Source organism: Pseudophryne corroboree, chromosome 4 (genome assembly GCF_028390025.1).
Source record: "Pseudophryne corroboree isolate aPseCor3 chromosome 4, aPseCor3.hap2, whole genome shotgun sequence".
Lineage (NCBI taxonomy): Eukaryota > Metazoa > Chordata > Amphibia > Anura > Myobatrachidae > Pseudophryne > Pseudophryne corroboree.
In genome coordinates, this window is record NC_086447.1 from 129,799,557 (window position 1) to 129,824,569 (window position 25,013).

A 25,013-nucleotide genomic window follows, 5' to 3' on the forward strand; every position below is an offset into this window, starting at 1 on the left:
CCCCTTGTTTGTGCTATACACAGATTTTGGCGGGGACATTGCATAAAATGGCGCTGACTCTTGCTGTGAGGGCTAAGCTCCGCCCCTTATCGGCGCGCGGTAGCCCACTATGTTAAAAACATTCTATGCAGGTAGGGGACCATATACAGTGGTTACCCACTGTATATGTTCTCTGGGATTGTACAATCAATGTAAACATTCTGCCCAGGGCACTTCCCCCCCCCCCCCGCGCCCTGCACCCGATACCAGCCGTTGGTGTGTGGAAACATCGTGCACAGCGGGACCGCTGCGACATGCTGGCGGGGGTAGCGGCCACGGTGCCTGGGCCCCGAACATCAAGACAAGCCAGCGTATTATGTGTAAAAGAGCCTCAGTAACATTGCTGCCCAGGGCGCTCCCCCCCCCCCCCAGCGCCCTGCACCCTGTGAGTGCGTTGGTGTGTGGGTGCTTGGAGCGTAGCACGACCGCCGCATGTTACCTCCGTTACTGAAGTCTTCTGCCGTCACTGAAGTCTTCTGTTCTTCTAATACTCACCCGGCTTCTAGCTTCTGTGAGGGGGTGACGGCGTGGCTTCGGGAACAAGCAGCTAGGCGCACCAAGTGATCGAACCCTCTGGAGCTAATGGTGTCCAGTAGCCTGAGAAGCAGAGCCCTTAAACTAAGAAGTAGGTCTGCTTCTCTCCCCTCACTCCCACGCTGCAGGGAGCCTGTAGTCAGCAGGTCTCCCTGAAAATAAAAAACCTAACATAAAAGTCTTTTAGAGAAACTCAGGAGAGCTCCCCTAGTGTGTGTCCCTTCACTCCTGGGCACACTGGAGGACTGGAGGAGGAGCATAGAGGGAGGAGCCAGTTCACACCCAGTTTAAGTCTTTGTAGTGTGCCCAAGCTCCTGCGGATCCGTCTATACCCCATGGTCCTTTGGAGTCCCCAGCATCCTCTAGGACGTAAGAGAAATTAGGTTTTTCTTATTTTTATTATCAAAACCCATTTTTCTCAGCCCCCACTTCCAGAGTATTCAAACTCCTAACCGAAGATGGGCAAAGAAGACTCTGAACAAATCTGTGGGATGGCACGCCATTGCTGCACTGGTGGGGTGATGGCAGGAAAAAGTCATTAAAAAGGGGAGTGACGGTAGTGCCTATTAATTAAAATACAATTTAAAACATTTACACTTGTAAGGGGCCCAGGCTGTCAAAGGTGCCAAGCGCTTTTTTATGAGGCAGGTGCTTCTCATGAAGGCAGCGGGACGCAGCTGCAAGGAGGACAAGTGCCTGAAAATAGGGCCACGGAGCGGCGGAATAATGTCAGACACAATGATGCATATGAAGGCCTACACTCTATGCAGGTGAATGACCCATTGTTCAGAGTGCTGGAAGGAACGTTGCAGAGGTGCTTTGATCAGTGCAATTATGAGCCGGATTAAAAGGTGGATGCTATTCGCATCACTGCATCACCATCGGGTTCACGTACAACTCTGATCCATACTCTGTATTACATATATATGTAGGTGCTGGCTTCATAGTGGGGATGCATTAGCATAACAGTGGGGACCCCTGCTCTATGCTTGTCATGGCATACAGTGAATGGTTAGGAAGGTGGCATAGAAAGATATAATGTGTTACAGATGGGGTGTCATCTGACATGCTAGTTTAAGCCTTCCCCTTGTGCAGTTGTGAGCACCAGAGTGCGCAAACATTGAGACACCCATTTTTCTGTGCCCCTGTATGCAGTACAGTCCACCATCAGTGCACCATTGCACCCACCATCAACACTATGACAGCTGCAGTGTCTCCACCTGCACATGGCCTCTGTGGGAGAAGTTCTGTGCTTGTGAATGCAGCCAGCTTTCACCGACAGGCCCCTTACACGCCCACATGGCGGACAATTTTACATCCAGTAACGCCCACCGCTTTGCTTCTCCATTTCTGTTACCAGCTCCCCCGACCACAACAGCACTTTGTGGTACATTGCGCATGGGCGGTGACAATCGCTCAATTGCACCAGTGTCAGCATTGCTATCAGTTAGCGTCCATCCCCGAATCATGTCCTTTATGTGACCGTCTGAACTCCATCCTCACACTTCACTTGTGCACAAGGAAATTCTTCCAAGTGTATATGTATCCGCAGGAAAGTGCTACAGTGCCGAAACAAGCATCAGATAATCTATCTCCCTACTGTTTCCTCACCACTTAGTAAATGTGCACCCCCATCAGAACTAAAAGTACATTTTGTCAAAGCCAAACGGTAACAGTCTTTAATGCTGAACAGGTCTGATTTACCATTTATTACAGTTGCTGCCTAGAATCTATCAGTCAAGGCAGTTAATGAGCTTTGGCAGACAGATGTTTAATCTGCCCCAATGGTCTCTGCCACCAACTCCAAAGTTGCCCCATAACACCAAGCTGTGCAAATGACAGCTAGGATCCGATGGTTTGCTACATTGGTACAGTCCCTTTTTATGTCATGCAGCAGCTTTCATTATTGGCCATGACATATTTAACCTGGTCATAAACCACAACACACCACATTTGAGAAAAAACGTTTATAAAATGTATTTTCCTTACTTAAAAAGCATACAAAAACAGATGTAACAGAACGGGAATGTAAGTCTATAGTACAGCTCAAACCAGTTTCCCTTAAGTAACCATCAACCAAATCCTTCCACAGTACTTCATTCCAAATAAGATTTTCTTTTTTACAAGTGATTTTATTTATATTATATCCCTGACGGTGAAAAGTAACCCATTCCTCCATAAGTCTGTAAATGCAACAATAAAAACATACATTTGTTTTTGTGTTTTTTTTTTAAAAGGACCAAATACGTAAAATTTATATAGAAACAAAAGGTTCCAGGATCTATACACTTACAAATATAGTACAGATACTGTAATCTGCAGAGTGTTGGGATAACTGAGGCTTCTTGGGCATGTAGTGTAATGAAAACACCAAACACTGAATGTAATGAGAGATTTGGTTCCACAATTGGCCCCCGATTCAAAAAGGAGACAAGCGATTTAAATGACCGAGTAACATTTAGGTTCAAATGGTGTTTTGATTTTGTACTGACCTATGTGTTAAAACACATAAAACAAAAACAAAAAACCCAGAAAAAAAAAAAAAAAAAACACAAAACTGTGTGGTTTACAGCTTCAAAATACATGTAATTTAGAACATGAAGTCTGTTTCTTATTCGTCTCATAATCACTATACTACAAGTATAAATTTATTTTTGCCGTAACAGCACTTACTGCCGCCATTTGTAAAAAAAAAAAAAAAAAACTACTCCACCGCAACAGTAATACTAGCCCACGGGAAACTAATGCAGCGTATTAATCTCAGGCGTACTTAAACTATACTTATACAGAATACGCTGTTTTTAAGTAGCTGGGAAAGGAGTTTTCTTTAGTACATTCTGCCTCAGTTGACTATTACAGCGATTTTCTGCTTAGAAAGTGCTCAGGTAGAAGGTGGGTAAAAGAAAACTACCAACAGCGTGTCGAAAAACAGCAAAGGCCATACACGTGGACATTTAAAAAACTAAGGGGGAGATTTATCAAATCTTGGAAAGAGAAAGTACCAACCAGCTGTATTTACAGGTTGTGTTTGACAAATGACAGATAAAGTACTAACCAATCAGCTTTTCTCTCCATGCTTTGATAAATCTCCTTAAAAGCCTTGGAGAGAGAGAGTGATAAAGTGAATGGAGATAAAGTAGCCACCAATCAGCTTCCTAACTGCCAAGTTACAGGATGGGTTTGGAAAAATGAAAGTTAGGAGCAGACTGGTTGGTACTTTATCTCTGTCCACTTTCCTCTCTCTCTCCAAAGCTTAGTACATAGACCCCTTAGTTCCTTTTTTATTGCATATACTTTTTTTTTATAGTTTCAGTTGTAAGCTTATATTGGCTATTTGGTTTTACTTCAAAAAGGTCCTAATCTAAATTAATCTGGGTACCTTGGTTTCAGTTTAGTGAATAAAACAAAGTATAATTCCTCGGCTCTCCTCTGACGGAGCAGCGGCAGACAAGGGACAGAAGTATAAAATCGCTGCATTATACTTCTGTCCCTAGTCTGCCGCTGCTCGCTGCTGCCTGATTGACCTCTTCGTTATCTATCGCAGCTGGATACGACAAGTTGATGTATGAAGTTTGCACAAGAGAAAAAGAAGTTTATGTCTTCACAGCAACCTGAACAGCAAAAGTTATATTTAAATGCTATTTATACCCTGTGGTACAATTGTTGGACATTTGTTTTATGTATTATGTTTAGTTTGGCACCTCCCACTTTACAAGAATTCTCAGCAGATATACACACATACTGCAATTCTATATATTATATATGTAGCAAGCTCATGTGTATGTACACATTTACACGAAAAAGGTACAAAAAAATATATTGCACTTCTTATATACAATGCAGCATCATTGGGTGCTGGATTTTTGTTTATACAAAACCCGCTTTTGTTCTTCACATACTCAGCAGTTTTTTTTACGTTTTTTGACAAAATTGAAGCCTCTCTGCTCGCGAGCTTTCCAGTGGTTTGTAGACTTTGCAGAGCATTTTGACCGCTTCATCTCGCTTCATCTCGTACCATTACCGATCAAGATTTCCCAACAAAAAGGTGATTTTTCTTTTTTTCCCATAGTGTTAAATATTAAACTTGTATTTTGCTCCGTTTCCCGTGCAATGCATTTCAGTACATGTTAAGCAAAGAGCATGCATCATTCTGTGTTCTGAAACAGCACCGGTTCCGTGCGGGTCACCGTAATCCCAGCAGCCATAAGAAATGGGAATCCAAGGCATAAAGAAAGGAAGGACACCCATTCTGAGGGGCAGGCTTGTACTAACAAAGTAACGTTTCTCCATGGTAACTGACCCGTCTACTTGCAAGGCAAGGGGTGAATGTTCAGCCTTCACACGCAGTCTACCAGGACTGGGGGCTAGATTTCTGTAAGCGTCAGCTTGTATGATCCTCCCGACTCTTCAATCTGAAGCTGAAAAGTGTCTTCATTCGAATAATGGCGAATTATGTTATCATCCATGTTAACCAGGATTCTAGAGAAAGTAAGGAGAACATGAGCGAGACCTTATTTATCAACTGTACAATTATACAAGATGAAAAATGCAGATTGCTCTTTAATCACAACTCCCCTATAAAAGAAATTAAACAAAATATAGGGTGGTGGCAGCCTTGCTGTATTCCATGGGCCATCTTAACATATAGGCACAGTGGGCAGCTGCCTAGGGCCCCATAATTCTAGGGGCCTTCAAGCATGGGCAGGTGGTGGTCACACAATCAGAGCAGCAAAGGCAGCATTCTCTACCTGCTTCCCAGCCTGCAGCCAGGCAGTGAATGGCTGCCAGCATGCTGATTGGTGGATGGATGGAGCTATCCACCAATAAGAGTGCTGACAGCCATTCCCTTTACAGAAGCATGTGGAAAGCCAGTGCAGGATCACAGGAGGGACAGGTTATGATTTTTTTTTTTTTTAATTGATGCCCGTGAATGGGTGTGTAGGTGCCCCAGGCATTGCTTTGCCCAGGGACTACAATGCTGTTAAAACGGCTCTACATAGTCGAACACTGGCCAATCTATAAACCAAACAACATTAACTGAATCCCCACAATGCAGAATTTGGAAATTTGGGTACAATGGTTACAATTATTTCCCCCCCCAAAGTATGGGCAATATTTACCATGCAAAAGGTCTAGCAGTGGTTTACAAACTGGGCGCCGCAGGGCACTTGCAGGGGTGCCACAGGTTGGTGGTCCAGTACCAAATAAAATCATTTTTGGGCAATGTGGTAGGAAAAACCAGTGCTAGCGGCTGCCAATCATAAAATATATGGACAAACAGCAGCAAATGCTGTTCACCATCACATAACCGAAGGATGCAAGTAGGCACAATATACTTAATAACTTCTGCTAAATTTCTCAATAACAAATTTTTGGCCTAGGGGTTGCGTGGAAAAATGCTGATAGTCTAGGGTGCTGCCATTAAAAAAAGAGTGGAAACCACGGGGCTAGCAGTAATTCCAGACAAAGGAAACTGCTGGTCACCTCCTTCTGTGGTCTTTAATGTGCACAGAACAGACAGGTGTTGACTAGAACGCACCGTAAGTAAGACAGGAACACTTACCCCTTTTTGCATTTCTTAAAGATTTTTCCAATTTTTTCAAAAGGAACGTCATATTTTTCCGAGATCTTAAAATGTAAATAAGAAAATAGAATTAGTTCCGTATATGTACAAACTACAGTAAGCAAAGGATTCAGTATGATTTATCGGCAGACGGGATGTTGGCTGTCAATATCCCGACAGCGGCATCCCGTCTGCCAGAATGCCGGCAGCGTGGCGAGCACAAAGAGTCCACCTGCGAGCTTGCGGCGCACGCCACAGGATCTATTGCCGACATACCGACACTTTTTCTCCCTCGTGGGGGTCCACGACCCCCCTGGAGGGAGAATAAAATACCGTGGTGCACGTAGCGCGCCACCGTGCCCGCAGAGTGGCGAGCGCAGCAAGCCCGCAAGGGGCTCATTTGCGCTCTCGCCACGCTGTCGGTATGCCGGCGATCGGGCTCCCGGCGCCGGTATGCTGGTCGCCGGGAGCCCGGCCACCGGCATACCATACTACACCCACCACTCGATGGGTATCGTGGACACCTGTAAGTGGGAATAGTCCTGTTACACCGGGATTCCGGCTGGCAGGACTCCGGCATCGGTATCCTGACAGCCAGGATCCCGACAGCCGGCAAATCACACGCATCCCTAAGCAAAGGTTTATTAATGCATTTGAAAGTGTAGTATGGACGTCTATACACATTAGGTCACTTTTATCCATTTCATTCTACACCCCCCAGACGGCTTATATCCACCGATTGTCCTATGTCCCCACAGGGGGCAAGTCAATTGTTTATCGCAAGCAAACTCCCATCTAAAAGTGATGGATGATCGGGGAGGGGGGTGTCAGTCTGGCGATATTAAATTGGCTTTATTATCGCGCCCAGACAGGTCGAGTGCTGGGCGCAATGCCAAAAATAAGAATTTACTTACCGATAATTCTATTTCTCATAGTCCGTAGTGGATGCTGGGGACTCCGTAAGGACCATGGGGAATAGCGGCTCTGCAGGAGACTGGGCACATCTAAAGAAAGCTTTAGGACTATCTGGTGTGCACTGGCTCCTCCCCCTATGACCCTCCTCCAAGCCTCAGTTAGGATACTGTGCCCGGACGAGTGTACACAATAAGGAAGGATTTTGAATCCCGGGTAAGACTCATACCAGCCACACCAATCACACCGTATAACCTGTGATCTGAACCCAGTTAACAGCATGATAACAGAGGAGCCTCTGAAAGATGGCTCACAACAATAATAACCCGATTTTTGTAACAATAACTATGTACAAGTATTGCAGACAATCCGCACTTGGGATGGGCGCCCAGCATCCACTACGGACTATGAGAAATAGAATTATTGGTAAGTAAATTCTTATTTTCTCTAACGTCCTAAGTGGATGCTGGGGACTCCGTAAGGACCATGGGGATTATACCAAAGCTCCCAAACGGGCGGGAGAGTGCGGATGACTCTGCAGCACCAAATGAGAGAACTCCAGGTCCTCCTCAGCCAGGATATAAATTTTGTAGAATTTTACAAACGTATTTGCTCCTGACCAAGTAGCTGCTCGGCAAAGTTGTAAAGCCGAGACCCCTCGGGCAGCCGCCCAAGATGAGCCCACCTTCCTTGTGGAGTGGGCATTTACAGATTTTTGGCTGTGGCAGGCCTGCCACAGAATGTGCAAGCTGAATTGTACTACAAATCCAACGAGCAATAGTCTGCTTAGAAGCAGGAGCACCCAGCTTGTTGGGTGCATACAGGATAAACAGCGAGTCAGATTTCCTGACTCCAGCCGTCCTGGAAACATATATTTTCAGGGCACTGACAACGTCTAGCAACTTGGAGGCCTCCAAGTCCCTAGTAGCCGCAGGCACCACCAATAGGTTGGTTCAGGTGAAACGCTGAAACCACCTTGGGGAGAAACTGAGGACGAGTCCTCAATTCCGCCCTGTCCGAATGGAAAATCAGATAAGGGCTTTTTCAGGATAAAGCCGCCCATTCTGACACGCGCCTGGCCCAGGCCAGGGCCAACAGCATGACCACTTTTCATGTGAGATATTTTAACTCCACAGATTTAAGTGGTTCAAACCAATGTGACTTTTGGAACCCAAAACTACATTGAGATCCCAAAGTGCCACTGGAGGCACAAAAGGAGGCTGTATATGCAGTACCCCTTTTACAAACGTCTGAACGTCAGGGACTGAAGCTAGTTCTTTTTTGGAAGAAAATTGACAGGGCCGAAATTTGAACCTTAATGGACCCCAATTTCAGGCCCATAGACACTCCTGTTTGCAGGAAATGTAGGAATCGACCCAGTTGAATTTCCTCCGTCGGGCCTTACTGGCCTCGCACCACGCAACATATTTTCGCCAATTGCGGTGATAATGTTTTTGCTGTTACATCCTTCCTGGCTTTGATCAGGATAGGGATGACTTCATCTGGAATGCCTTTTTTCCTTCAGGATCCGGCGTTCAACCGCCATGCCGTCAAACGCAGCCGCGGTAAGTCTTGGAACAGACAGGGTCCTTGCTGGAGCAGGTCCCTTCTTAGAGGTAGAGGCCACGGATCTTCCGTGAGCATCTCTTGAAGTTCCGGTTACCAAGTTCTTCTTGGCCAATCCGGAACCACGAATATAGAGCTTACTCCTCTCCATCTTATCAATCTCAGTACCTTGGGTATGAGAGGCAGAGGAGGGAACACATACCCTGACTGGTACACCCACGGTGTTACCAGAGCGTCTACAGCTTATTGCCTGAGGGTCCCTGGACCTGGCACAATACCTGTCGAGTTTTTAATCATGTGGAAGACTTCTGGGTGAAGTCCCCACTCTCCCGGGTGGAGGTCGTGCTGAGGAAGTCTGCTTCCCAGTTGTCCACTCCCGGAATGAATACTGCTGACAGTGCTATCACATGATTTTCCGCCCAGCGAAGAATCCTTGCAGCTTCTGCCATTGCCCTCCTGCTTCTTGTGCCACCCTGTCTGTTTACGTGGGTGACTGCCGTGATGTTGTCCGACTGGATCATGGGTCTTCATCCTGTGGCCCTCCAGCTGCTGTGAAACTACACATCCCAGCATGCCCTGCCACAGTTTTGCTATTAAGGTATGCTAAAACTGAGGCAGGGCATGCTGGGATGTGTAGTTCCACAGCAGCTGGAGGGTCGCAGGTTGAAGACCCATGGACTGGATCAACACCGGCTGACCTTGAAGCAGAGGTCTTGCTAAGCTTAGAGCATTGTAAATGTCCCTTAGCTTCAGGATATTGATGTGAAGTGATGTCTCCAGGCTTGACCATAAGCCCTGGATATTCCTTCCCTGTGTGACTGCTCCCCAGCCTTGCAGGCTGGCATCCGTGGTCACCAGGACCCAGTCCTGAATGCCTAATCTGCGGCCCTGTAGAAGATGAGCACTCTGCAACCACCACAGGAGGGACACCCTTGTCCTTGGTGACAGGGTTATCCGCTGATGCATCTGAAGATGCGACCCGGACCATTTGTCCAGCAGGTCCCACTGGTGCGTGGAATCTGTCGAATGGGATTGCTTCGTAGGAAGCCACCATTTTACCCAGAACCCTTGTGCATTGATGCACTGAGACTTGGCTCGGTTTTAGGAGGTTCCTGACTAGCTCGGATAACTCCCTGGCTTTCTCCTCCGGGAGAAACACCTTTTTCTGGACTGTGTCCAGGATCATCCCTAGGAACAGAAGACACGTCGTCGGAACCAGGTGCGATTTTGGAATATTGAGAATCCAATCGTGCTGCCGCAACACTACCTGAGATAGTGCTACACCGACCTCCAACTGTTCCCTGGATCTTACCCTTATCAGGGAATTGTCCAAGTAAGGGATAACTAAAATTCACTTCCTTCGAAGGAATATCATCATTTCGGCCATTACCTTGGTAAAGACCCGGGGTGCCGTGGACCATCCATACGGCAGCGTCTGAACTGATAGTGACAGTTCTGTACCATAAACCTGAGGTACCCTTGGTGAGAAGGGTAAATTTTGACATGAAGGTAAGCATCCTTGATGTCCCGAGACATCATGTAGTCCCCTTCTTCCAGGTTCGCAATCACTGCTCTGAGTGACTCAATCTTGAATTTGAACCTCTGTATGTAAGTGTTCAAAGATTTTAGATTTAGAATCGGTCTCACCGAGCCGTCCGGCTTCGGTACCACAACAGTGTGGAATAATACCCCGTTCCCTGTTGCAGGAGGGGTATCTTGATTATCACCTGCTGGGAATACAGCTTGTGAATGGCTTCCAAAACTGTCTCCCTGTCAGAAGGAGACATCGGTAAAGCCGACTTTAGGAAACGGCGAGGGGGAGACGTCTCAAATTCTAATTTGTACCCCTGAGATATCACCTGAAGGATCCAGGGGTCTACTTGCGAGTGAGCCCACTGCGCGCTGAAATTCATTGAGACGGGCCCCCCACCGTGCCTGATTCTGCTTGTAAAGCCCCAGCGTATACTGAGGGCTTGGCAGAGGCGGGAGAGGGTTTCTGTTCCTGGGAACTGGCTGATTTCTGCAGCCTTTTTCCTCTCACTCTGTCACGGGGCAGAAATGAGGAACCTTTTGCCCGCTTGTCCACGAAAAGACTGCGCCTGATAATACGGCGTCTTCTCATGTTGAGAGGCGACCTGGGGTACAAACGTGGAATTCCCAGCTGTTGCCGTGGCCACCAGGTCTGAAAGACCGACCCCAAATAACTCCTCCCTTAATAAAGCAATACTTCCAAATGCCGTTTGGAATACGCATCACCTGACCACTGACGTGTCCATAACCCTCTACTGGTAGAAATGGACAACGCGCTTAGACTTGATGCCAGTCGGCAAATATTCCGCTGTGCATCACGCATATATAAAAATGCATCTTTTAAATGCTCTATAGGCAAAAATATACTGTCCCTATCTAGGGTATCAATATTTTCAGTCAGGGAATCCGACCACGCCAACCCAGCACTGCACATCCAGGCTGAGGCGATTGCTGGTCGCAGTATAACACCAGTATGTGTGTAAATACCTTTTAGGATACCCTCCTGCTTTCTATCAGCAGGATCCTTAAGGGTGGCCATCTCAGGCGAAGGTAGAGCCCTTACAAGCGTGTGAGCGCTTTATCCCCCCTAGGGGGTGTTTCCCAACGCACCCTAACCTCTGGCGGGAAAGGATATAATGCCAATAACATTTTAGAAATTATCCGTTGTTATCGGGGGAAACCCACGCATCATCACACACCTCATTTAATTTCTCAGATTCAGGAAAACTACAGGTAGTTTTTCCTCACCGAACATAATACCCCTTTTTTTGGTGGTACTCGTATTATCAGAAATGTGTAAAACATTTTTCATTGCCTCAATCATGTAACGTGTGGCCCTACTGGAAGTCACATTCGTCTCTTCACCGTCGACACTGGAGTCAGTATCCGTGTCGGCGTCTATATCTGCCATCTGAGGTAACGGGCGCTTTAGAGCCCCTGACGGCCTATGAGACGTCTGGACAGGCACAAGCTGAGTAGCCGGCTGTCTCATGTCAACCACTGTCTTTTATACAGAGCTGACACTGTCACGTAATTCCTTCCAACAGTTCATCCACTCAGGTGTCGACCCCCTAGGGGGTGACATCACTATTACAGGCAATCTGCTCCGTCTCGACATCATTTTTCTCCTCATACATGTCGACACAAAAGCACCGACATACAGCACACACACAGGGAATGCTCTGATAGAGGACAGGACCCCACTAGCCCTTTGGGGAGACAGAGGGAGAGTTTGCCAGCACACACCAGAGCGCTATATATATACAGGGATAACCTTATATAAGTGTTTTTCCCCTTATAGCTGCTGTATAGTTAATACTGCGCCTAATTAGTGCCCCCCTCTCTTTTTTTAACCCTTTCTGTAGTGTAGTGACTGCAGGGGAGAGATAGGGAGCTTCCCTCCAACGGAGCTGTGAGGGAAAATGGCGCCAGTGTGCTGAGGAGATAGGCTCCGCCCCTTTTTCGCGGACTTTTCTCCTGCTTTTTTATGGATTCTGGCAGGGGTTAAATGCATCCATATAGCCCAGGAGCTATATGTGATGCATTTTTTTTGCCATCCAAGGTGTTTTTATTGCATCTCAGGGCGCCCCCCCCAGCGCCCTGCACCCTCAGTGACCGAAGTGTGAAGTGTGCTGAGAGCAATGGCGCACAGCTGCAGTGCTGTGCGCTACCTTGTTGAAGACAGGACGTCTTCTGCCGCCGATTTTCCGGACCTCTTCTGCCTTCTGGCTCTGTAAGGGGGCCGGCGGCGCGGCTCTGGGACCCATCCAAGCTGGGCCTGTGATCGTCCCTCTGGAGCTAATGTCCAGTAGCCTAAGAAGCCCAATCCACTCTGCACGCAGGTGAGTTCGCTTCTTCTCCCCTTAGTCCCTCGATGCAGTGAGCCTGTTGCCAGCAGGTCTCACTGAAAATAAAAAACCTAATCTAAAACTTTCACTAAGAAGCTCAGGAGAGCCCCTAGTGTGCACCCTTCTCGTTCGGGCACAGAGATCTAACTGAGGCTTGGAGGAGGGTCATAGGGGGAGGAGCCAGTGCACACCAGATAGTCCTAAAGCTTTCTTTAGATGTGCCCAGTCTCCTGCGGAGCCGCTATTCCCCATGGTCCTTACGGAGTCCCCAGCATCCACTTAGGACGTTAGAGAAAGTGCTGTTTGGGCACCCAACATGTCACTCTTCGCATATTTTAGCCTGCCAACACGGGAAGGGGGAAGGGGGGGGCCTTTTATAACTGTCTTTCTTATGCACTCTTTCACCTATGTTTTTATATCAGACAATTGCTATTTTTGTTGCACTTGGAGGTCTGATGTGTAGGGATGGTTTTATACAGGGAGCAGTACCGTGTTGTATTCAAGGGCAATGAAAACAATGCCTCCTTCTGCAGTATGTTATATTATGTTTATACATACCATATACACACACACACACACACACACACACACACACACACACACACACACACACATCCATTCAGGTTCTCTGATGGGGAGGAAAAACCCTTCACATGCCTATACAGTACAGTAAAAAAAAAAAAAAAACCTAATACAAAACAACTTACAGCTTCCATCAGGCCTTTCAGTGATGGAGCCTTGAGCATGAGCGCATCAAAGACTTCTTCTGTCTCCCTCCTGACGTACAGCAGCACTGGAGGACAAAGAGGACACGGTATTATCACATGCACCGGTCACGTGACTGCACAGACATCTCACACTGGTATCCGAACAGGCCCCGGCAATCAGAATATTTCTAATGTTCAAATGTAATTAGGATCCCAGGGGTCCATAAATATGCCTATCCAATACAGGAGAACTGACACCTTAGCCGATTAGTGAGTGGTGTGGATGATTATTATATATTACATGTATTTACACAGCCCCAGCATACCCTACAGTGTTTTACCAAACATGATTGGATGATGGAATATATGCATCTATGCCACATGCCCAATGATAATAACGTCTGCTGTGCACCACGTGTGACCAGCGGAATAGAACGGTCACCCTGGCATACTACATACCTCTCTTTAGATCATCTACTCTCACCATCTTCGCAGGAGGTGATGTAAAGTCTTCTTCAGGAGTGAATGATAATCTCTTCATCCCAGAGCTAGAAACATTAAAGCACAATATAGAACAACTGTCATCATAAATGGTACCAGACTACATGGGCTATTTCTAGTGATAAAGGGCACAAACCACAGGCGTATTGCCTGCTTCATCAGAAACAATAGGGTCAGTAGTTTCTGTCCTGTTGTGTGCAGGGTCTTCTTACAGTGTGTACATCAATATGCACTGGATACATGAAGTCAGTCACCAGGCCAGATACATATACAATATGCACTGGATACATGAAGTCAGTCACCAGACCAGATACACGTACAATATGCACTGGATACATGAAGTCAGTCACCGGGCCCGATACATATACAATATGCACTGGATACATGAAGTCAGTCACCTGGCCCGATACACGTACAATATGCACTGGATACATGAAGTCAGTCACCGGGCCAGATACACGTACAATATGCACTGGATACATGAAGTCAGTCACCGGGCCCGATACACGTACAATATGCACTGGATACATGAAGTCAGTCACCGGGCCAGATACACGTACAATATGCACTGGATACATGAAGTCAGTCACCTGGCCCGATACACGTACAATATGCACTGGATACATGAAGTCAGTCACCGGGCCCGATACACGTACAATATGCACTGGATACATGAAGTAAGTCACCGGGCCCGATACACGTACAATATGCACTGGATACATGAAGTCAGTCACCGGGCCCGATACACGTACAATATGCACTGGATACATGAAGTCAGTCACCGGGCCCGATACACGTACAATATGCACTGGATACATGAAGTCAGTCACCGGGCCCGATACATGTACAATATGCACTGGATACATGAAGTCAGTCACCGGGCCCGATACACGTACAATATGCACTGGATACATGAAGTCAGTCACCGGGCCCGATACACGTACAATATGCACTGGATACATGAAGTCAGTCACCGGGCCCGATACACGTACAATATGCACTGGATACATGAAGTAAGTCACCGGCCCGATACACGTACAATATGCACTGGATACATGAAGTCAGTCACCGGGCCCGATACACGTACAATATGCACTGGATACATGAAGTCAGTCACCGGGCCCGATACACGTACAATATGCACTGGATACATGAAGTAAGTCACCGGCCCGATACACGTACAATATGCACTGGATACATGAAGTCAGTCACCGGGCCCGATACACGTACAATATGCACTGGATACATGAAGTCAGTCACCGGGCCCGATACACGTACAATATGCACTGGATACATGAAGTCAGTCACCGGGCCCGATACACGTACAATATGCACTGGATACATGAAGTCAGTCACCGGGCCCGATACACGTACAATATGCACTGGATACATGAAGTAAGTCACCGGCCCGATACACGTACAATATGCACTGGATACATGAAGTCAGTCACCGGGCCCGATACACGTACAATATGCACTGGATACATGAAGTCAGTCACCGGGCCCGATACATGTACAATATGCACTGGATACATGAAGTAAGTCACCGGCCCGATACACGTACAATATGCACTGGATACATGAAGTCAGTCACCGGGCCCGATACACGTACAATATGCACTGGATACATGAAGTAGGTCACCGGGCCAGATACACGTACAATATGCACTGGATACATGAAGTAAGTCACCGGCCCGATACACGTACAATATGCACTGGATACATGAAGTCAGTCACCGGGCCCGATACACGTACAATATGCACTGGATACATGAAGTCAGTCACCGGGCCCGATACATGTACAATATGCACTGGATACATGAAGTAAGTCACCGGCCCGATACACGTACAATATGCACTGGATACATGAAGTCAGTCACCGGGCCCGATACACGTACAATATGCACTGGATACATGAAGTAGGTCACCGGGCCAGATACACGTACAATATGCACTGGATACATGAAGTCAGTGACCGGGCCCGATACACGTACAATATGCACTGGATACATGAAGTAGGTCACCGGGCCAGATACACGTACAATATGCACTGGATACATGAAGTAAGTCACCGGGCCCGATACACGTACAATATGCACTGGATACATGAAGTCAGTCACCGGGCCCGATACACGTACAATATGCACTGGATACATGAAGTCAGTCACCGGGCCCGATACATGTATAATATGCCCTGGATACATGAAGTAAGTCACCGGCCAGATACACATATAATATGCACTGGATACATGAAGTAAGTCACCGGCCAGATACACGTACAATATGCACTGGATACATGAAGTAAGTCACCGGGCCCGATACATGTACAATATGCACTGGATACATGAAGTCAGTCACCGGGCCAGATACATATACAATATGCACTGGATACATGAAGTAAGTCACCGGGCCCGATACACGTACAATATGCACTGGATACATGAAGTAAGTCACCGGCCAGATACACGTACAATATGCACTGGATACATGAAGTCAGTCACCGGGCCCGATACACGTACAATATGCACTGGATACATGAAGTCAGTCACCGGGCCCGATACACGTACAATATGCACTGGATACATGAAGTCAGTCACCGGGCCCGATACACGTACAATATGCACTGGATACATGAAGTCAGTCACCGGCCAGATACACGTACAATATGCACTGGATACATGAAGTCAGTCACCGGGCCAGATACATATACAATATGCACTGGATACATGAAGTAAGTCACCGGCCAGATACACGTACAATATGCACTGGATACATGAAGTCAGTCACCGGGCCCGATACATGTACAATATGCACTGGATACATGAAGTCAGTCACCGGGCCCGATACACGTACAATATGCACTGGATACATGAAGTCAGTCACCGGGCCCGATACACGTACAATATGCACTGGATACATGAAGTCAGTCACCGGGCCCGATACATGTACAATATGCACTGGATACATGAAGTCAGTCACCGGGCCCGATACATATACAATATGCACTGGATACATGAAGTCAGTCACCGGGCCAGATACACGTACAATATGCACTGGATACATGAAGTCAGTCACCGGGCCCGATACATATACAATATGCACTGGATACATGAAGTCAGTCACCTGGCCCGATACACGTACAATATGCACTGGATACATGAAGTCAGTCACCGGGCCCGATACATGTACAATATGCACTGGATACATGAAGTCAGTCACCGGGCCCGATACATATACAATATGCACTGGATACATGAAGTCAGTCACCGGGCCAGATACATATACAATATGCACTGGATACATGAAGTAAGTCACCGGCCAGATACACGTACAATATGCACTGGATACATGAAGTAAGTCACCGGGCCCGATACACGTATAATATGCACTGGATACATGAAGCAAGCCATGTATTTTGACATATTTTACAGCCTAAGGAGGCAATTAGATTGATGGATGTGCCACTGAAAATCACCACCATATCCAGCAGCGGACTTTACCGCTTACTACGGTAGGCACGAGGTGCAAGGAGAAATGAGAAAAGATAATGGCTGCGGAGTGCACGTGTCTGGCTGGGTCGGCACCACCAACTGCGCTAAACTGCAATTTCCTCTCAGAATGGACAGGAAGAAATAACAGTAAGTAAAGATAATGTTAGCTTACCTTTCACCATCTATCTCCTCTGACACCAGGGGGAGAACCTGAGGAAGAAAACAAAAATATTCTAGAATATATAAACTATAAGAAAACAAACATCTTTGTAATTGGGGGACACCAAACATACCGACAGCAGGGGCTTCCATATAGGCGTGGCTTAGACATTAATTATGCAGCAACCCAGCATGGTCAGGATCAAGTACAAGACTGCTGGGCTGCCCTGTTCAGCTGTAATTGTGCCTCATATGGCTGCAAGTGTAGACTTCCATGCCTCAGAGGTGACTGCTGGGATGCTTCTCAGCGACCAAGACAGTTCAGTCCCCTCCCCTATAGACTGTATTCTCTCATGAGCAGGACCCTCTTCCCTCATGCACGTTTACTTCATTCTCTTTGGCAATTATCTCCCCTCCTGCTTACAGGTGCCCTGAACCTGCCTGCTGCGCCCATTTTTTAGGGTACAGGGTTCAGTCAGCCTTGACTCTGTTGGTAATTGGACTGTGCATGCATAATAGTGTGTTCGTTATCTAGCTTGTCTTTATTGGAGTGTTTTGTACATTATATCCCGTTATGGATGCATGTGGTCTGCTAGTGCAGCGGACTCTTTGTGGCGCCCCTAATAAAGTTTAATAATGACAACTTGCCAAATGTTTCACAAACAACAGATTCTAACGGTGCGTACACACTAGGATGACAACGCAACAATGCAATGTCATCCGCGACGGGACCAGACAAGTACCCATACACCATGACCCATACACACTTGCCGATGTCTGGAGCGATGGCGCGACAGGCGGCCATGCTGCAGTCGACAGCATGGCTCTCATCTGCGATATCGCCCATTGGAGCTCCATGCAGGTTCTACGGGCGACATTGCAGACGACCCAAAGGGTGCGTACCATGCGATATATCGACTGTACACACTAGACAATATAGTTATGAACCGGCCGGATCGTACGCAATATTGCCTAGTGTGTATAAGGTGCTGTCAGCATGGAAGGCAGAGGGAAAAGCATTATCAGCTAAGGGCACCAGCGGTTTGAAATGCGTATAACGGATGTGATAGGACTGCATTACTCCCGCATGCTAAGCATAATAGGAAGAAAACTGCAGATCAAGTTGCTGCACATTTCAACATGCCAGTGTCAGAAAAAAAATAACCAATAAAAACTCCACAGGGCATCATCGTTGGGTGTGTAGCACACGACTGATCAGGACACGCTGAGACTTCTGTGGTACAGGCAGTGGTAGAAAGTCATAGCTGCAGAATAATCCTTCACCATGTTCAGGACAAATGAATGAGCAGCAGCATTGTATAGCAGGGTATTCTGTCAGGGCAGTAACTGTACTTACATGAGTGGTGCGCTGGAGATTTGCGAAGTGTACATCTGGAATGAACAGGACGGGCTGTGTGTCCATGTCCTGCATTGGTTTGAACACTGTGACATCTGTCCTCTTGTGGGATGGAAGCAGAGCCCCTTTCACGTCTATGACTGCAGAACACATGAACCATCGGTTAATAGGCCTGTCCACACAAGTCAGATCGTTTCCAAAGCCCTGCCATAACTATGTAACAGACAATACAGGATCATATGCAGATCAGAGACAACGCTTTCCAGGACTGTAGGATTCTGTGAAGCAGGTGCAGACTATCTACCTCCACAGGACAAACATGGAAGTCACTACAGCAATGGCGTTCCCCATACCACATCAAACTTCCTGTAAGTCACGTTAACTATCCCAGAACAGTACGCAGAGCCGCCGGGAGAGTTACACAACCTGGATGCGCTTTCAGGTGCAACGTATATTTATGGTTACAATATAAAACGCCACACTGAATCAATGTATACTATTAAGATAAATCTACACATATGAAGCTCATCAGAACCATGTTATAGTCTCAACTTTAAATTAGTTTGTATCAAATTCACATTGGACAGAGCCAGGAGCAGGTAATTAAGGACAAATGATTTATTAAACTAAGGGGAGATGCACCAAAGCTTGGAGACAGATAAATGACAGGAGCTGATTGGTTGGTACACAGCCTTTAACAAATACTTTAGAACTTTTCTTGTCTCCTCACCGGGAGAAGCCTGCAGAGGAGACGCTGCTGAACACTTCGGAGATTCAATTGTCGTGATCATCTCCCCATCCTACCTGCTTCATTAGGAAGGAGGTAGGGTGCAGGAGACTACCCGAAAAACCGGGAGTCTCCCACAACATCCGGGATAGGCAGGGTTTGCTTTAACATGACCGTTAATAGCGGATTTGTTGATACTTTATTTCTCTCCAAGGTTTGATACATTTCCAAGGTTTACAAAATGATAGATATCAAAATGAACATTTTTTCTGAAATCAAGTTGGATTTTTCTTTAAAATCTCGGGACAGTGACTTTAAAGAAACGATTGGACAATATGGCTTTAGGAAAAGAAGGTAAAGCTTAGGGTAAACCTAGCTGTCATCTTTCAGGGCCTGGGAATGAAATAACAGTGGAGTGAAAGGTCTGTGTGTGCCCGAATCACTGTTACTTACAAGTATTGATCTGGGGGCTGGGCTCAGTACACTTGCCTTTTCGCTTGCTCTGTTTACGTTCTTCATCTCTTATTTTACGTTCTGCGCCCTGCAACAGACAAAACATACCTGTAAGTGGATTTGATAACAGGAGAAAATAAGCAAGTGGTTATATTGTATGCGGCCGATTTGTGGGTTAAACCCCAAAATCATGCTGGAAAAGTACTTTGGGGGTAATTCAGACTGGATAGCTGCAGTGGCTGAATTAGGGCCTGTATCTGGAGAAAGGTGTGAGGTGTAGAGGAGAGACTTTGCCACTAGAGGGAGTTATTGAATTCAAATTTCAAGACAAATCCATTCTTCTGAGAGCTTCCCAAAGTAACAGATACGAAAATCGATGTGTTCTACTGGCAGGAACTTTGTAGATAAAGCCAGGTGAGTTTCTAGTAATATGAATTTGTAACAGTGGACTGCAGAGCTGGGAGATGTTGGAGAAAAGGCTCACCTTATCACAGAAGACTTTGATCTGGCAATAGGCCCTATGCACGGGCTTGTTGCTCCTATTGTTGTAGCTGTATGTATCAATCTGAATGTTCAGCGGAAGACCCTTCACCCCTTTCTGAGAGGAGAAATCGGTGCTCAGACAGTTCACTGATATGAAGACCTGAGGATGAGAAGAAAATGAGGCCATCACATAGACTAAATAATAAAGCCTAGTATACAAAATGTATAATCATACCAAGACAGCAAAAGTGAAGCAGAATGCGGGAGACCCCTGTAGGCCTATAGAAACGTGTGCATGGATACAAAATACACATGCACTTATAGCCATAAGATGGAGAGAGATAACAATAGGTTTATATTCAAATAACTAGAAGATGATGTCATCAGAGTTCATAAATAAGAAATCCATATACAGTAAACCAGTTTTACATTGATAGAACAACAGTGCGCCATCTGGTGGCCAATATCTAGACTACACAGGTTTTGTATTGTTTAGCTAGGACAAACCATAAGCAACCTGTAGATCTCCTTAGGCTGTGGAACTACAAGCATTGCACCAGCATGCCCAAGGGAATTAGCCTAGAGACAGGTATGTGGCAGACGGTCACAGCTATTGATCTCTCTTGCATATAGTATGGCTTGAGTCTTTATTGGACACTGCTCAGTTCATAACTTCATACACCCATTATCAATGAAACAAACAGTACTAGGATACATCAGCATAGCGGCCATTTAACAAATCCTTGCAATAGACTTTACAGGTGCCACCCTAACAAAAAAAAACACTTACTTCCCTCCAACTTTAGGTTAAACATAATTTATTGTTCGTAAAGGGACATCCACAGTCCACCCCCTGCTCCACCCAGCCACATATAGACCCCACACAGTGCTGTCCAACCCCCACCTCACCCCATCACTGTGCCACGTGACACCATGCCACAGGCATTTTAAGACGGAAGGTGACATATGCAAATTTACATGGAAAAATGGAGCTGACAAATGCACATGCTCCGACACAGTGCCAAAAGCTTATGGGCAAATGCTATGCTCCCAGAAATGTATTTGGAAATGTGGCCCCATATTGCTCTGTAATAACGGAGCGGGCAGCCGCTGTGTAAGTAAATGCCATAGGTGCGGACTCCATTTGGCTCCGGGAACCCCTGTACTCCGCACCTATTATACATAAGCCACTGCATCATGCACAGACAGCCCCAAGGCTGGCTGACAAAGCAGTAAGAGCCCTCTTACCGCAGCATCGCCAAGGAGCCAAGCATGCTTTTATTGATAAATGGCAACCATAGAAGATTCTCTATCACTGCATAAAGAGAAACAGACCTTAAATCCTCTGCCCTCATGCTATTATAGCTGTACTATGTATTAAAGATACCTCAGGCTGCAATCTAACAAGTATAATGGTTACGTTTTACATATGCAATGTGGGTTAAGCCGACCAACTCACCCCATAGTCTTCCCCTTTCCGGACAGTCATACGCCAAAATAGAAACATCGTCATGCTATGCTTTCTACGTAGGCAGAATCCTATCTGCAAGTTTGAGGAGTACTTACCTTTGTGCAGGTAAGACTCAACCCAATTTAACATAGGAATGATGATGTTGACGTTTCAGATTGAATTCATAGTTATGGTTAGCGCAGGACTGGCCAGAAGGGGAATACTTTGTAGAGATGTGCACTTGAAATTTTTCGGGTTTTGTGTTTTGGTTTTGGGTTCGGTTCCGCGGCCGTGTTTTGGGTTCGACCGCGTTTTGGCAAAACCTCACCGAATTTTTTTTGTCGGATTCGGGTGTGTTTTGGATTCGGGTGTTTTTTTCAAAAAACACTAAAAAACAGATTAAATCATAGAATTTGGGGGTCATTTTGATCCCAAAGTATTATTAACCTCAAAAACCATAATTTCCACTCATTTTCAGTCTATTCTGAATACCTCACAATATTATTTTTAGTCCTAAAATTTGCACCGAGGTCGCTGGATGACCCTAGTGGCCGACACAAACACCTGGCCCATCTAGGAGTGGCACTGCAGTGTCACGCAGGATGGCCCTTCCAAAAAACACTCCCCAAACAGCACATGACGCAAAGAAGAAAAAAAGAGGCGCAATGAGGTAGCTGTGTGAGTAAGATAAGCGACCCTAGTGGCCGACACAAACACCTGGCCCATCTAGGAGTGTCACTGCAGTGTCACGCAGGATGGCCCTTCCAAAAAACACTCCCCAAACAGCACATGACGCAAAGAAGAAAAAAAGAGGCGCAATGAGGTAGCTGTGTGAGTAAGCTAAGCGACCCTAGTGGCCGACACAAACACCTGGCCCATCTAGGAGTGGCACTGCAGTGTCACGCAGGAGGGCCCTTCCAAAAAACACTCCCCAAACAGCACATGACGCAAAGAAGAAAAAAAGAGGCGCAATGAGGTAGCTGTGTGAGTAAGCTAAGCGACCCTAGTGGCCGACACAAACACCTGGCCCATCTAGGAGTGGCACTGCAGTGTCACGCAGGATGGCCCTTCCAAAAAACACTCCCCAAACAGCACATGACGCAAATAAAAATGAAAGAAAAAAAGAGGTGCAAGATGGAATTGTCCTTGGGCCCTCCCACCCACCCTTATGTTGTATAAACAGGACATGCACACTTTAACCAACCCATCATTTCAGTGACAGGGTCTGCCACACGACTGTGACTGAAATGACGGGTTGGTTTGGACCCCCACCGAAAAAGAAGCAATTAATCTCTCCTTGCACAAACTGGCTCTACAGAGGCAAGATGTCCACCTCATCATCATCCTCCGATATATCACCGTGTACATCCCGCTCCTCACAGATTATCAATTCGTCCCCACTGGAATCCACCATCTCAGCTCCCTGTGTACTTTGTGGAGGCAATTGCTGCTGGTCAATGTCTCCACGGAGGTATTGATTATAATTCATTTTAATGAACATCATCTTCTCCACATTTTCTGGAAGTAACCTCGTACGCCGATTGCTGACAAGGTGAGCGGCGGCACTAAACACTCTTTCGGAGTACACACTTGTGGGAGGGCAACTTAGGTAGAATAAAGCCAGTTTGTGCAAGGGCCTCCAAATTGCCTCTTTTTCCTGCCAGTATAAGTACGGACTGTCTGACGTGCCTACTTGGATGCGGTCACTCATATAATCCTCCACCATTCTTTCAATGGTGACAGAATCATATGCAGTGACAGTAGACGACATGTCCGTAATCGTTGTCAGGTCCTTCAGTCCGGACCAGATGTCAGCATCAGCAGTCGCTCCAGACTGCCCTGCATCACCGCCAGCGGGTGGGCTCGGAATTCTGAGCCTTTTCCTCGCACCCCCAGTTGCGGGAGAATGTGAAGGAGGAGATGTTGACAGGTCGCGTTCCGCTTGACTTGACAATTTTCTCACCAGCAGGTCTTTCAACCCCAGCAGACTTGTGTCTGCCGGAAAGAGAGATCCAAGGTAGGTTTTAAATCTAGGATCGAGCACGGTGGCCAAAATGTAGTGCTCTGATTTCAACAGATTGACCACCCGTGAATCCTTGTTAAGCGAATTAAGGGCTCCATCCACAAGTCCCACATGCCTAGCGGAATCGCTCCCTTTTAGCTCCTCCTTCAATGCCTCCAGCTTCTTCTGCAAAAGCCTGATGAGGGGAATGACCTGACTCAGGCTGGCAGTGTCTGAACTGACTTCACGTGTGGCAAGTTCAAAAGGTTGCAGAACCTTGCACAACGTTGAAATCATTCTCCACTGCGCTTGAGACAGGTACATTCCACCTCCTATATCGTGCTCAATTGTATAGGCTTGAATGGCCTTTTGCTGCTCCTCCAACCTCTGAAGCATATAGAGGGTTGAATTCCACCTCGTTACCACTTCTTGCTTCAGATGATGGCAGGGCAGGTTCAGGCGTTTTTGGTGGTGCTCCAGTCTTCTGTACGTGGTGCCTGTACGCCGAAAGTGTCCCGCAATTCTTCTGGCCACCGACAGCATCTCTTGCACGCTCCTGTCGTTTTTTAAAAAATTCTGCACCACCAAATTCAAGGTATGTGCAAAACATGGGACGTGCTGGAATTTGCCCATATTTAATGCACACACAATATTGCTGGCGTTGTCCGATGCCACAAATCCACAGGAGTCCCCAATTGGGGTAAGCCATTCCGCGATGATCTTCCTCAGTTGCCGTAAGAGGTTTTCAGCTGTGTGCGTATTCTGGAATCGGTGATACAAAGCGTAGCCTGCCTAGGAAAGAGTTGGCGTTTGCGAGATGCTGCTACTGGTGCCGCCGCTGCTGTTCTTGCGGCGGGAGTCCATACATCTACCCAGTGGGCTGTCACAGTCATATAGTCCTGACCCTGCCCTGCTCCACTTGTCCACATGTCCGTGGTTAAGTGGACATTGGGTACAACTGCATTTTTTAGGACACTGGTGAGTCTTTTTCTGACGTCCGTGTACATTCTCGGTATCGCCTGCCTAGAGAAGTGGAACCTAGATGGTATTTGGTAACTGGGGCACACTACCTCAAGAAATTGTCTAGTTCCCTGTGAACTAACGGCGGATACCGGACGCACGTCTAACACCAACATAGTTGTCAAGGCCTCAGTTATCCGCTTTGCAACAGGATGACTGCTGTGATATTTC

The 25,013-nt window shown here is 46.6% G+C and overlaps 1 protein-coding gene across 4 annotated transcripts in view; it reads right to left on the reverse strand.

The window, feature by feature from the left end:
* Positions 1 to 2,525: 2,525 nt before the first annotated feature.
* GRHL1 (grainyhead like transcription factor 1) overlaps positions 2,526 to 25,013 on the reverse strand; it is a 51,652-nt gene continuing 29,164 nt past the window's right edge. For 2 of the 4 annotated variants that reach the window (XM_063915428.1, XM_063915430.1), the window contains exons 9-16: positions 20,372 to 20,530; positions 19,888 to 19,975; positions 18,708 to 18,847; positions 17,364 to 17,401; positions 13,659 to 13,747; positions 13,200 to 13,285; positions 6,137 to 6,201; positions 2,526 to 5,052 (exon numbers count right to left, since the gene is read on the reverse strand). In XM_063915428.1, the coding sequence (XP_063771498.1) occupies positions 4,938 to 5,052; positions 6,137 to 6,201; positions 13,200 to 13,285; positions 13,659 to 13,747; positions 17,364 to 17,401; positions 18,708 to 18,847; positions 19,888 to 19,975; positions 20,372 to 20,530 (780 nt within the window). In that variant the 3' untranslated portion in view covers positions 2,526 to 4,937. The remainder of the gene's footprint in view (positions 5,053 to 6,136; positions 6,202 to 13,199; positions 13,286 to 13,658; positions 13,748 to 17,363; positions 17,402 to 18,707; positions 18,848 to 19,887; positions 19,976 to 20,371; positions 20,531 to 25,013) is intronic. The other 2 variants (XM_063915429.1, XM_063915432.1) reach the window with 1 other exon arrangement.